The 13,946-nt window shown below is 39.4% G+C and overlaps 2 protein-coding genes across 4 annotated transcripts; one reads left to right on the top strand and one right to left on the bottom strand.

Annotated features, from left to right (window-relative positions):
• Positions 1 to 171: 171 nt before the first annotated feature.
• Positions 172 to 3,348, bottom strand: ndufaf3 (NADH:ubiquinone oxidoreductase complex assembly factor). Of its 2 annotated transcripts, none has more exons than XM_067505774.1 (5): positions 3,221 to 3,348; positions 1,356 to 1,551; positions 1,179 to 1,245; positions 787 to 887; positions 172 to 670 (listed from the first exon to the last, which is right to left on the bottom strand). In XM_067505774.1, exons 1-5 carry the CDS (start codon positions 3,307 to 3,309, stop codon positions 569 to 571), a joined length of 555 nt encoding a protein of 184 aa, XP_067361875.1. In that variant the 5' UTR covers positions 3,310 to 3,348; the 3' UTR covers positions 172 to 568. The 2 variants fall into 2 exon arrangements, with proteins under 2 accessions (XP_067361875.1, XP_067361876.1); XM_067505775.1 differs by having other exon boundaries at positions 1,356 to 1,527; positions 3,221 to 3,337.
• Positions 3,349 to 3,887: 539 nt separating this feature from the next.
• On the top strand, positions 3,888 to 13,081 carry LOC137127797 (NCK-interacting protein with SH3 domain-like). 2 transcript variants are annotated; one of them, XM_067505207.1, is made up of 13 exons: positions 3,888 to 4,235; positions 5,083 to 5,195; positions 5,275 to 5,488; positions 6,522 to 6,597; positions 6,802 to 7,346; positions 9,105 to 9,275; positions 9,917 to 10,003; positions 10,243 to 10,381; positions 10,496 to 10,576; positions 10,740 to 10,868; positions 11,021 to 11,110; positions 11,203 to 11,375; positions 11,493 to 13,081. In XM_067505207.1, the coding sequence occupies exons 1-13, from the start codon at positions 4,065 to 4,067 to the stop codon at positions 11,715 to 11,717; spliced, it is 2,214 nt and encodes a 737-aa protein (XP_067361308.1). In that variant the 5' UTR covers positions 3,888 to 4,064; the 3' UTR covers positions 11,718 to 13,081. The 2 variants fall into 2 exon arrangements, with proteins under 2 accessions (XP_067361308.1, XP_067361307.1); XM_067505206.1 differs by having other exon boundaries at positions 6,799 to 7,346.
• Positions 13,082 to 13,946: the final 865 nt, after the last annotated feature.

The following is a 13,946-nucleotide window of genomic DNA, read 5'->3' as shown; positions in this document are numbered from 1 at the left end:
GCAAGAACATATTGACGCCTATAACATTTTACAGTACAGTAAAAATCATTTTTATCTGCTAAACAGAAAACGGCAACACTTCATTGGTTCTGTTTAAAGTTAACAGTGCAGTGCACTATGTCTTAATATACTTTTATATTATGCAGAAAAACATTAAATGCATGATACGTGTTCGTTACATGCAAGTCATTTATATATATATACACAATACATATACATGTTTCTAAACAAAATTAGAGCTGCACTTTATTACTCTAATTCACCCTCATTGGCATTTTCAGTCTACATTTCAGACTACATTCAGCTGAGCACTTGTATACACAGAAACACACGCATATACATATCTACATTTTCATACATAGCCAAAATCTGACTGCTTTCAAAATTGAAAGAAGATTGAAAAGAAGCTCAATGTGACTCAGATCAAAGGATGACAATGGCTTCTCTAAATACATTTGCATTAATGTAGCTTGTGCAGAAGACAAGTGACCATTTTGGAGACCGGAGATATATTATAATAGACATCCAGTCTCTATTTGCAGATATCAGTCCTAGACTTTATTAACACTCATTGATGTGTCAGGGCTGTGCTGACAGGCGGAGGAATCAGACCTGCAGCTACCATTCGTCTCTCACTAGTCAGGAAGTTAAATGTTGCACATGCGTTTGGCTGAAAAAAAACATCAATTAAAATATGGAAATTAGAATTGCTCAATTTGTTTTGAGGGTGAAACAATCAGAAAATCTTCCATTCGTATACTTAGAGAAAATGTGGGCACACTTTACCGTGTCTTGCACCTCCACAGCGATGCCTTTACTCCTGAGTAGAGTGAGGACGGAGGGATTAATTCTTTCAAGCCATGCACCTGTGCCCAGCACAAGAATCTCTGCACGCACAACACGAAAATCACAAATTATTATTTTTTGTTAATTACATAGACAAGTGAAGAAATCAAGGAAAGATGTGAACAACTGCATGGAAAAGTATAATGAATAAAGATGCTCACTTGATCGTTCAAAAAGAATCACATTCTAAGCTTTTCTGGCCCCATCCTCCTTATTCAAAATGTTTCAAATGTTACTTGTAACAAGACCAAAGAACATTTAAGCTGTGTTCAATACCGCTGTAAGACACGTGTTGTTTTTTTACATAACGAATTCTATATGATTTTATTTACCAATTCTTGGCTCAAGCATGTGGAAGAGTGAAACACTTTCTTCAGTGATGTCTTTATAGGTGCCGACCTGCATAGATAAAAAAAGGGTTAAAACTATTAAAATCAGACAGCTGTTTTCTAAATTATTGTTTGACAATAAAACAATAGTTAATAAAGGTAGCTTTGGATATTTCTCACATTCCACTGCAGGATGGCAGGTGGCAGGACAGCACAGGGCCCAAACACCTTGTTACCATCAATGTTGAATCCTCTGGCGCTGTAGCTGTAAATCATGACCCCACTACCTGGCTCCTTCTGCATGACTGACACTGTGGTGCGCTGGTACATCTCATCATCACTTGGACCCAATCTGTGAGCACGAGACAGAAATAGGCTGGAATGGGAAAAATAAGAAAAACCCAACACATGTTGTATTACAAGACAGATTACTTTCTTCTTCTTCTTCTTCTTCTTCTTCTTATTATTATTATTATTATTATTATTATTATTATTATTATTACTATTACTATTACAAAGAGCACTGGTGGCCTGTAACTGTGAGTCTGAGACATATTCTATCATCACAAATTTATTTACATTCTCCATAACTTTTAATTCCACTATTAAGGTTTCAGAACTGTTGCCATGTGACCCAGTTTAAAAGGCAACCTACAAACAGGGCTGACAGCCAAAGGCTTCAGGCTTGTTTCTGCAAAAATTAGGAAGCCAGTAAAGGGAGCTGTGGATTTTAGTCTTTTTTCACATTTTTGGGGCCTTTTATTACAAACACCTGAGCAACGTCAGCAGTCCTAAGTTTTCAAAATGTAACTCCATCTTGTATTGAAGCTGCTGTTTTTAAAAACAGTAAAGCAGAGGACTGGTAAGGAAGACTGACTCCACCAGGTGGAGCCAGAGCAACAGACATAATGTGGGAATGTCAGAGAAAAAAAAACTAATGTAGCATTTATACAATCTGCATCAGACAAACATATACAACAGTGCTTGAAAGTTTGTGAACCATTTAGAATTCTCTCCATTTCTGCATTATTACAACCTAAATGTTTTTAAGGTTAGTGTAAAAAATTACACTTAATACTTTACTAAGGAAAATGATCCAATCTTACATATCTGTGTTTGACAAACCTATCCCCTAGGATTATTAACTCATGGAAAATTAAAGTCAAAGGTTTCAATGGTGTGAGTATGGGAGGTCCTGCCTTATTTTAGGGCAAGAAACCTGGATCTTTACTATCAAAGATTGATCTTGACAACACATGTTTGTTGTGGCTCAAAGAAAGGAGATTTCTGGTGACCACAGAAGATGAGCTATTCATGAAATTGTAGAGTTTGGACATTCAGCAGCATTCAACAGCATGTTTCAGCCCAGGAGTGGCTGAACAACAACACCCACACCAAGAGCAAAGTGTAAAATAGTCAAGGAGGTAGCCATGAAGCTTAGGATAACATCTAAGAGAGTAAAGGCATCTCTTGCAGAGACTAATATCATAGTTCATGAGTCCACCATCAGGAAAACATTGGGCAATAATAGTGTACATTGCAGAGAAGGAGGGCACTACTCTCAAAGTACATTGTTGCCCATCGACAGTTTGATCAAAGAAGGAATGATGAGCTATAGGGAGGAATGAGCTAAAACTTCTACAAGTCGATGTACGCAACTGACTAAAGCGTTGCTGATAATGTTAAGTAGAATACACTGCTGCAGTCACACAAGTAACTGAAGCCTTATGTTGAAATATTTTTACCAAACACAAATATTTATTCATGCATAATTATCCACAGTAAATAATACGTATTGGATATAAGTGGACAATTAAAACAAAACACAACTGAGACTGTAGTAATGTGTGTTTCAACAAGTAAAATTAGTCAAAACCATTAGTGCCTCTCTTAAATAAAACTACTTTCTAACGAACACCTAACGACGTTTTTAATGTCCTCATCAGGATCCACGCAAATAAAGACAAGATTTGTTTAAACGACCACTCGAAGAAAGACAATTGAGTTTAAGTAAACAACAGACCATGAGTGGCAAACTACTACACCTTGAGAAAGCAGGTGCTGCCCTGGAAGCGAAGAGAAACCCATTTGTCGATCTCTGAAGGAGAAATCTGGAACACACATGGATAGCCATGTTGACGAAGAACCAACCGGCGACACAAAAGAGGGATGGAATTCAGTGTAACACCAGCCGCTGGTTTCCGGTGCCGTGCAGCGCATAGTCGAACACTATATAATATAATATGAATGTTCTGAAGGGTTGAAATAAAGATTTACTGTACCCACGTGGACTAAATATATAACATATAACTTATTTTTTAATCATTTTTTTCTAATCGTGTTTTCAATTGTGCTTTGTTATTTGGGACTTGGTGAGCTTGCATAGATTTTGATTCATGATATAATTTCTAAGAATCAATAAACTGCATGTTCATTTCATTATGATGAGTAATGTACCCTTTATCAGTTTAATACTGGATAATGTTTGCACTGTGTATCTGAAGTAACTCAATATGTATTGCTTGTAACAGCTGAATAATACAACCGTGTCTTTGAAGCTCGTGTTTTTCAGAACTTGCTCATTAAATATATAATGAAATTCTGTACAACTTCTATGTTTGTCATGATTTCTGCATGGCTCTGCTCTGTCTTTGATTAAAACGTCTGGGGGCGTGTTTAGGGTGTAACAGCGCCTCCTGCGGTGCTGACGGGCAGCAGGCACGGGTCAGATGATCCGAGCTACACAGAGACAGCGGAGGTTCAGCGGGGCTATGCCACTTTAAATCACCTCCAGCAGAGCTGTCGTGTCCACACGGATACTTTTTTAATTCAGACAGCACTTCTGTGGCTGTTTCAGGTCATTTCGGCGAGTTGAACCGTTATTAAAGTATGTACCGGTCTCTGTACGCCTTTCGGTCCGCGGAGCCCAACTCATTACACTTCGTGGCCGGAGAAAGCTTCCTAATTCTGGAGAGGAGCAACAAACACTGGTGGCTGGGGTCCCGCTGCAGCTCGGGGGAAACCGGCTACGTTCCCGCCTCATACATCGAAAAAATACAGGTTAATATCACTTTCTGGTCTGCTGTTTTTATGTCCCTGGATGTTATAGTGTCGCATCCCGGCGTGGAGAGAAATCTCGAGAATGCGCAGTCTTGGATATTGATGAAATCGAGACAGACGCGCAGTATGTTTACTGCAGCGCAGGCCATGCTGAAGCTGACTGCTGAAGATTATTGTTAGAAAGTAAATGTTTGGCTGTTTGCAGAAGAGCCCATACATTTTTGGAAGGGTTGCATTACGCAGAGACATGGATTTCTGCACTGCAGCTGCTAAATGCGACACAGATGATAATGGCAGAAAAAGAGCCAGGGAAGGATGAGATATGACAGGTTGATTCAGGGAAGGACACAACCAGATGAGACACAGAACAGATCCAAGGACGGGAGCAGTAAACAGAAAGCGACTGTTTCTGCCCAAATGAAATTAATTCCCTCCCGTGGCTCATACTGCATCCTTCTCCACTAACATTCTTATTGTTTTATAATTAGCTACTTCCTTACACACTGCTTTTACTGTTTTCTCATTCACACCCACATGTGCTCAATAAGTATCCAGTCAACTAGTCAGAGCATGTACTCTGTAAAATCATAGGCTCACACACTGGCACAATGTGGACGCTCACTTGAAGTTCATGTTTGTAACTCTGAGGAATTAATAATGACTGCTGATGTAGTGAAAATGCTATTTTGATAGATAACTTTCCTAGTTTTGTGTTGCCTGTAGTCACACATGTCCCTGAGCCACAGTTTTGTTCTGCTTTGTTGAAAGTTTAATAATCATGCATGCAGGCATGATAATTAATATTTAATTTGTTCACACTCCCATTTTTTCTTTTTCTGTGTGTCAGGCTCCAGAGCAGGATGAGGTTTTGCAGTCCATCGACAGAGCAATCGAGGGCATCCACAATGTGGCATTGAAAAACGGAGGCAAATACAATCTGGAACAGCGAGATGTTCTACAGTGAGTCAACAATGCGAACGATAAATGGGTACTTATTGTCTGCCTTATGTGTATGAAACGTTGCTCTCCTCTGTTACAGAAAGTTGATTCATCACAGAAAGGAGACCCTCGCACGGCGAAGTTCCTCATCCTCCTCTGGTCCCAAACAAGGCCTCCCATCTTCCAACAGTGAAATATCGCTCAGTCAAACTCCTCCTCCACCTAATGGCCTTAATCGAGAGTATGGACGACAGGGAAGTATGCCGCTGTCTGGAAGCATGGAAAACATGCAGGGAGAACAGGGCTTTTACCAGGTAACTGTTGTAAAGCAGTCACAAACATGCAACATGCAATATAACTAACCCATAGTTAGTTAGTTTGACATTTCAACTCCTGTGTACTTGCTATTGGACCCACATTGGCCTCTGTATATTTTGTCCCCTTCAAGCTTGAATGTACAGATCACACAACTAACTGTACTCCCAGCTCTTTTTTTTCCTGACGTTCCCGAGCAGCTCTCCCCCAAAAAAGTAGGGCTTCATGGACACCACCCACCATGTTTCAATTCCTTTAAATGGATTTTAATATAAATGTTAATACTCAATTGTTGGTTTTGATGCAGTTATATTTTTTGTAGAAAATTGTTGAGTTTTAGAGTTGGGCCGTTTTCTTTTCTGGTAGTTTTAACTACTGCTGCTCTGTGGAATTGCAGAGGCTGGATTTTCAACTATTTACAGTTAGTTTCAGCTGCATGTATCTATTTAAGTCTCTCTGTTCTGTTACTAAATACTTTTCTGGGAGTTTCATATCCAAACTAACAGACTCGGGTGAGTGGCAAGTGTATACTCTGCAGTCAGTCTGGTAGTTACTACCTGGTAGTTTCTTCATTAATTTTACAATAATTATACAAAAGATCAGCCTCACATGAAAGTGTATTTATCCTCACTTTCTTCCTACAAACACAGAAAAATTTAAGCAAAACAAAACATTATTTATATTTGTAATTTCTGTCAATTCAGTTACTACTGAATTGTATACGTCATCTTTTAATCACAAATGCCAAACAGACATGTTTTTCCAGGTCCTGAAGTGTGAAGATTTGCTGCTTTTTCTTAAACAAAACAAGAAACTAAAGACTTGAGATAAACCATTTTCCTGCATTTTGTAGAGAAGACATATTCTAAAAATATTTTGCAGATGAATGGAAGTAATCCATCCTCATTTGCAATGAGTCATATCAATTTGAGTCAGCTGACACAACAGTGGACCAGGAGCTTTTGGGGCCCCTGTGGGTCTGCGGGCTGTAAACAGTCAGTAAACCAGCCTTTTCTGACTGCCCTCCTGCAGGTGCCTCCTCAGCCTCGACGTGCTGCTCCTATCACCCCTCCTCCCCCTGAGAAACAGAGGAACAGACGGCGTCCAGGTCAGTGAGCAGCAGCGGCAGCAGCAACATGCAGATTATAAGTCATGGGTGGAGGAATTAAACACATGAGCGTGTTACACAGTACAGAGTGTTGGTGCTGCAACCTAAACATACTCTATTCTTAGTCAGGTCATTCCCATGCACTCGTCTCTCTGTAACTGGAGCTCTCTCTCTCGCTCATTCTCTCACTCGCTCTCTCAGCAGAACCGGAGGTCCCATCCAGAGTGTCCTCTCTTCCTCCCTCCCCTGCTCCCTCTCTCTCAATCAGCACCACCTCCTTGGAGTCAGGCTCCTCCTCCCGTTCTCTGATGTCCTCTGATGTCAGTTTGCCAAGTGTTTCCAGCACCCCTCCTCCTCCTGTGCCATCCCGTGTGAAGCCCCCTGTGGCACCTCCAGACATGCTGCCCTCTGACACTCTTCCTCAGCCAGCTCCTGCAAAGAAAAGCCCAGCCCCACTGCCTCCCCAATCCAACCATCCTTCAAAGTCTACTGTGGAGGAGCAGCCAGAAAGTGATTGGCCTGTTGCCCCCCTTTCTGTGGCTGAAAGCCTTCCTGGCAGTCCCACTACCTCTGAGTCGGTTCCCATAACTATTGGGGCTGAGCTGATTGAGTTGGTCCGGAAGAACACTGGCTTGAGTTATGAGCTGTCTCGGGTGGCCGTTGGGGTGGTGGTAGGCCATCTGCAGACCGCTTTACCTCAGGCCTCCTCTGCTTTGGAGCAAGTTCTCATCTCTCTGGTGGAGAGCAAGGTCAGATTGATTTTGTTTTGATTTCATCATGTGGATTTTATCACATCATCATAATGGAGTCAGCTTAAAGGAAAATACAGGTGTCATTTTGAGCTACAACTCTGCATTTAGCACAAAATTGTTTTTAAGCTTTACAGTTGTTTTGGAACATGAGTGAGTGATACTCACAGCATCATTTATTCATTTCCTGTTTTTAAATTCATTTACATTTACATTTAGTCACTTAGCAGAAAGTTGTATCCAAATCGAAGTCAAGAAAATTCATGCTTTGCAGTGTCACAGTAAGTATGAAAGAACTGCTGATCTGTTTCTGGCAGGAATTGCTCTTTCTTCTCCTTGATGTTAAGGTGGTTATTAATAGTGCATGTACTGCAACACTAAACAGCACCTGGAGAAAGCTTTTGCTTACATCCTCTTATTTACAAGGTGACACATTTGCACACTCAGGCTCCACTTGTCTAATTAAAGAGCATGAAATACGCTGTGAGACTAGACTTTTGTACTTTTAGATGTGAGGCAGTCGACTAGAATGACAAAACATTGGTTAATGAGACCAGCCCTGCTTTTTTCAGCTGTGCATGTTTGCACACTACTACTTATGAAAGTAAAGAAACCTGAGGCATAAACCTTTAAACACATCTGTATTTTCCTTTAAAGCCGATTTAGTCAATAATGGATGAATTGATCACTGCTAGTGAAAAACCCTCGTAAAGTGAAAGTGACCACCAGATTCTACAGGGTGTTTTTTTTTTTGTTTGTTTGTTTTTTTTTCATGTGTTAGAATATTATTTTGGTTTTATGGTCTGTAGCTTTGCCGTGTTTTTTTTTTATCTGACTGCACTCATCTACCTCTTTTTGGCAGCAGCATGCAGCTGTTTTTTGCTCTGAAACCCCTGATACGCTCTAACAAACCCACTGTGCACTAAACCGCTGAGCACCAAAACCATAAGGCTGGCTTAAGGTTTGCTAAAATAGAGCAGCATTTAGCTACAGCATAGTATTTATGTAAACCAGACATGTTCTTTTGGTCAAAATAAAGTTTAAGTTCAAATTACAGATATTGTTTCTTAGTATACTTTTGATGTGTAAATAGGCAACAGCTTACATGTTAGCCAGATCACGTCACAAAGTGATAATTTAAGATTCCTTGAACAAATCTAGAGTATCAGCATCAGAGCAGATCCAGGCATATTTCAAAGGATCTTTATTAGTTAAATCATGCATCTGTAGACGGCCACAGGTTGTTTTTTGAGAGAGGATGCTGTGCTTTGTAATATCACTGTGCTGTAAAAAAGTTTGCATCCCCTTATTTTAAAATGGCATGTAGGAGAATGCAAACTTATCCCAAACTTAACATAATACTAATACATAATCATCTTGTACAAATTGTATTTAATCATCAGAAGTAACAAAATGGTCAAGGACTGTAAAAAAAGTAAAATAATGAAAGTTACAGTTTGCATCCCTATGGCTAAATTAATGAAAATGTATAAGTGTCAGATCAGACTAGCTATTGGCAGATGTCAGATACACACCTTCCTAAATATCTATATGTTAAAAAATGTCTTGAGTCCTTAAATGAACAAGGCATGTTTTAAAAATGTTTCTTATTCTAAAATACATTTAACCATTACATTACATTTAAGTAACCTCGGTCCTTGTTGTAATAACCTTGTTCAGCTAATGACACACCATTTTTCTTGACTGGTACTTGAAAAAGAAACAAGTGTGTTCTGATGTTTAATAATGTCTCTGAAGGATTTGAGTTCAGCGCTGCCACAGGGCCAGGTTTGTCATGATGAACAGCGGCTGGAGGTGATCTTTGGTGACCTCGCCCGCCATCGGGATGATTCCCAGCAGCGTAGCTGGGCGCTTCATGAAGACCATGCTCTCATCGCCTGCTACCTTGAGGAGCTGCTGAAGATACTGGTAAGGTGGTCTACAATAACGCAGTGTGTCTGTAAGTCTCCACAGTCTGTTTTTTGACTAATAAAGTGGAGGAGACACAGAAAACCAGCATCTAAATTCTGACGTCATTTTTCTGGCGACTGATAAGTCACAATAACAAAACACTTCTGCTCCCAAATTGGTAAGAAATGTGATGCACATTATAAAAGTATGCAGTCATGATGTTGACTTCAAACATGTTCTATAACCAAATTATTATTGTGTAAATGCACTAAAAAATAGAGAAACCATAAAATCATGTTTCACCTGCAGAAAGACTATTTTCCATTTGATATTATTGAAATATTGATATTTACCATGATTTAATAAAACGTTTAGTCTTGGGAGGAATCTGTGTTGAGACCAAAAGACCCGTACAGATGTTGTGTTATGAATTAGAGACATGTTTGATGGGATCAGAGTGGCTCAGACGATTCGACAAATCCAACACTGTGGTCACAGTCTGAAACAGTCTAGCTGCCAAATATTCTCTGTTGGCAGCTCATCCCTGTCTAAAACTGACATGATGGCTGGAATATTCATACGAGTTATTAAGCTTTCTAATCTAGAAGAGTAGAACACATTATCACGTTATTGTGTCATTTCTATTTTTTTTTCCTCAGACTGATGCAGATCCAGAGGTGTGTAAGAGGATGTGCAAGGCCAATGACTATGAGAATGTGCTTTCTCTGGTTTCATATTATCAGATGGTAAGAAAAAAAAAGAGTTAAAATGTTTTGGGTTTTTTTTTTTTTTTTGGTTTGTTTTTTTTAGGAAATAATGATAATTTAACAATGCTCAGTATATATTTATTGTTAATTACATATTCTACTTCTAAGCAGTGTGCAGTACTTTGACAGAACCAGGTTTAATTCTCAGTCGTCTGAATGGGGAGTTGTGTAATTGTAGTGTAAGTGTACATGTGGTCAGGATAAACCTACTATTACAGGAGCTACGTGTATCTTTGCGGCTGCTGCTGCTAAAAGTTTTTGGAGCGATGTGCAGCCTGGATGCTGCTCTCATCTCCACCTTCCTCAACTCCATCCTTCCCATGGAACTGGCCAGAGACCTTCAGACTGACACACAAGGTACAGATGTTTACTTTTTGCCGCCTCCTCTTGTTTATCTGTGAGCACTATGAGCTTGATATTATGCACAATTAATCTGACTGACAGTTTTTTTATATAATTGTATTTCCTCAGAACACCAGAAGATGTGTTACACAGCTTTGGTCCTAACTATGATCTTCTCAATGGGTGAACAGGTGCCATATCATCACTATGGTATGAAAGGTTATTCGGATACCATATATTTGCAAACAGCTTTGTTTTTCACTTTGTGCCATTTTTTAATCTCATCTAATGTAAAAAATAAACAAATCTGTTTGAGATTAAAAGGATTCTATGAGTAATAATAAAACATAATCTGGACTCTCCCTGCTTTCAGAACACTTAAATGCTGACTTTGTTCAATTTCTGCTGGGTGTCGTGGAGAATGGGCTTCCCTCTGATCCCACAGAGCAGCTGCCTGACATCTTCCTAAATCTTCTGCTGGCCTTCAACCTGCACCACACAAGTGAGAACCTCCCCAGTAAATCCTCTGAGACATTTTGACTCAGCATACCATTTTTGACCATTTTTAAATAGTGCTGTTACACAAAGGAGCTTTGACAAATTTTTGTTGTTTGACTCTGAAGTGCTTACTCGTGCTCCTTGTCTGTGCCTCAGCACCCAGTGACGATGTGATTATGCAGGAGCTTAAGAAGAAAAATGTCAAGATCCTGTCAGAAAAAGTGCTGCTACTTCTAAACAGAGGCGGTAAAAACCCATTGTTTGTCATATTTCCTGTTTTACTTATTTGTTCTCAGAGCACATAGGTCATTATTCATCCTCTGTCCTCTCCTCTGCAGACGACCCTGTGTGTATGTTCAAATTCACCCCTCCCGCACCACACTCGGTCCTTAAGTTTCTGCAAGATGTTTTTGCCAGCAAAGAAACTGCTGGCATCTTCTACCACAGTGACATGATGGTGATGATTGACATTGCTGTCCGTCAAATATCTGACCTTTCACCTGGAGACAAGGTGAAGCAACAACATGCAGGGCAGCTGCTGCTCACACTTTAATGCCCCTTCTGCTGTATCAACAGCTTTTTAACTTATCTGATTGCAATCTCCTCTCTTCTCTCTTTCTCTGGTAAGCTGCGGATGGAGTATCTCTCCCTAATGCACTCCATCATGCGCTCAACAGACTACCTGGAGCACCAGCATCGCTTGTCTGACCTCCAGGGGGCACTGCAGAGGATTCTCAGGGAGGAGGAAGATCCGGGAGAGGAAGAAGGGAGCGCTACAGCAAAACAGATGGATAAGCTAATTGTGCAACAGATCTACAAGGAGTTCCCGCAGATCTGTCATTACCAGGAGTAACCATATCAGTATCACACTCACACACTGTAGTCTGCTCCCATCTACTGCAGAGAGGTACAATAAAGCTTCAGTGAAAGAGAACTGATGTCTGTGCTAGCCTGTACTGAGAGACAAAATCCATTTTAGCCAGTGTTTTCCTGGACACCTAGTCCAGGGCTAGCACTTGTTCATTTAAGTTTTTCACAGGTTTACCCTTTAAATGTTTTAGCTGTGACATTTAGTAATACTTGAAGATAAAAAGTAGCCAACTTAGTAAATACCAAACCTAGGACCTTTTCTCACAGTGACTTCTCAGCAATAATTAATTAGTCATGCACCAACTAACTGCATTTTAAATTAAACAGTCAGCAACTATGACTAAACCTTATCCTAACCAAAATAACTTTAACCAAACTGATAAGAGTCAGGAAATCTCGTTGATGACAATATTCAAAATTTAGTTACAGTAACAGTGCCATATGAACTTTGACCCTTTATGTGTTTCCCTTATAGTGGGACCAAACTACTGTGTGTTACTGACAGCACTGCTTTCATTATATAGTACTCCTAAAACTGACTTCCTCTTTCATTCACCCCTTTTTTCATCATATTTAGAATTAAAATTGAACATTTTGTGAATCGTCAATGTGGGGGGAAAAGCACATTCTGACTCGTGTTATCATTACTAAGCTTTTAGCTGGGTACCTTGCTGCTACATATCAAGTCTCTCCTGTGGCTCCATATACAGTTTTCTTATTCTGGCACATTAGTCTCTTTACTGCTTTTTAACCAACTAAAGATAGCCACTCTGTACGTACTATATGCAAAGCTCCTCAAGCATCTGAAAGAAGTTTACAGATCAGTGTCGGTTGAAGATTTTTTGTCTGTATGCTGCATTCACATTCAACCTAACTGTGCTGCAATAAAGCTTATAAAAACTTGCTGTACAATACTGAGATGTTGCTGATGTGAGGAAATGTTCTGCAGTTATTATTTTAAATATTAGTCAGTGTTGTTGATTTCCAGTTATAATCTTATGCTCCCACAAAAAGGAAATACAGGGCATTTCTTTTATCTCAATGTGGTCTTATAATTTAACAGCCACCTTTCTTTGTTTCCTAATGATTCTGTAGTGTAGTGATCAATGTTGTTTTCCCAAACTTTTTTGTCCTTGGCTTCTCTGTCTGGAAAATGTTGTGAGACTGTAAGTGGCAAAAAATACAGAATTGATTTCAGGTGTGTGTGTGTGGGTCTGTTTGCGTGTATGCGTGTTGTGTGTGGAGAAAGAGAGAGAAATAAACATCTCCTGGCCTAGATTAACATTGTCTGCTAAAGAACTACGACTGTCTTAAAAAATAATAAAGCTATATATTTTAACAGTGGAAGTGCTGTGATTGGTTGTTGAGAAGTTGATTGTGTTAGTTCACTGTTGTGTGAACATACTATGGTTATTACACTTAGGACACTAATACATAACTTAGAGGTGTGAGACACAACCTGGATACAAATTGTAAAACGGTAATTTATGTCCTAAAAACATCTGAATACAGGAGACCAATGAAGGCAAATGTACCCTGTAGTTTAAAAAGCGTTTCCCTTCCTTTGTCTTATATGTTTGAGTGAGCACAGAAGTGCCAAAAAGATGAATCCAATAAATTATTTACACCTCCAATAACTATAACATCTTAAAGTGGAGGATACTATGGATGGTAATTCTGTAATGCTGTAATAATTTAAAATATGTCTTATTGACAAACACTGTTCAGTAGTAAACAACTAAATGTCCACGTATCTGCTAGTATCATTGATGTATGTGTGTGTTCAGTACATTAGGAAAGTTTTAATTTCATTTCATTTCAATTTTGTTGACTTGTGTCCTGATACTACAGGTTTTTTTCTCATTAACCTACACTCAGTAATCCATAATAACAAATTGAAAATTTTAGAAAGGTCTGAAAATTTATTAAAAATACAAACACTAAAATATCACATACATGTCAGTATTCAGACCCTTTGCAACAACACTGGAAATTAAGCTCAGGTGCCTTGCAGAGCTCAGAAACTTATTATTATTGCATGGATTATTGCAAGGCAGAGATCATTCTATGTGAATATCCAAGAGTGACCCAACCAGAGCCCTACTGAACATCTATAGACAGACCGGAAAATGGATGTCCACCAACGGTCCCCATTCAACCTGACTGAGCTTAAGAGGATTTGCAAAGAAGGATGAGAATGAAAATGCCCCAA

This window comes from Channa argus, chromosome 5 (genome assembly GCF_033026475.1).
Source record: "Channa argus isolate prfri chromosome 5, Channa argus male v1.0, whole genome shotgun sequence".
Taxonomy (NCBI): Eukaryota; Metazoa; Chordata; class Actinopteri; order Anabantiformes; family Channidae; genus Channa; species Channa argus.
The sequence above is the reverse complement of the archived record's forward strand: the minus strand, read 5'-3'. Positions and strand labels throughout refer to the sequence as shown.

Excerpts from the sequence above, each read along its gene's own strand:
- ndufaf3 (XM_067505774.1), bottom strand. The coding sequence starts at position 3,309 with ATGGCTATCCATGTGTGTTCCAGATTTCTCCTTCAGAGATCGACAAAT. Across the intron at positions 888-1,178 it reads CATGCTTGAGCCAAGAATTG|AGATTCTTGTGCTGGGCACA; the intron begins GTAAATAAAATC and ends TTGTGCGTGCAG. Across the intron at positions 671-786 it reads CTGTGGAGGTGCAAGACACG|CCAAACGCATGTGCAACATT; the intron begins GTAAAGTGTGCC and ends GTTTTTTTTCAG.
- LOC137127797 (XM_067505206.1), top strand. The coding sequence starts at position 4,065 with ATGTACCGGTCTCTGTACGCCTTTCGGTCCGCGGAGCCCAACTCATTA. Across the intron at positions 6,598-6,798 it reads GAGGAACAGACGGCGTCCAG|CAGAACCGGAGGTCCCATCC; the intron begins GTCAGTGAGCAG and ends TCGCTCTCTCAG. Across the intron at positions 10,382-10,495 it reads CCTTCAGACTGACACACAAG|AACACCAGAAGATGTGTTAC; the intron begins GTACAGATGTTT and ends GTATTTCCTCAG.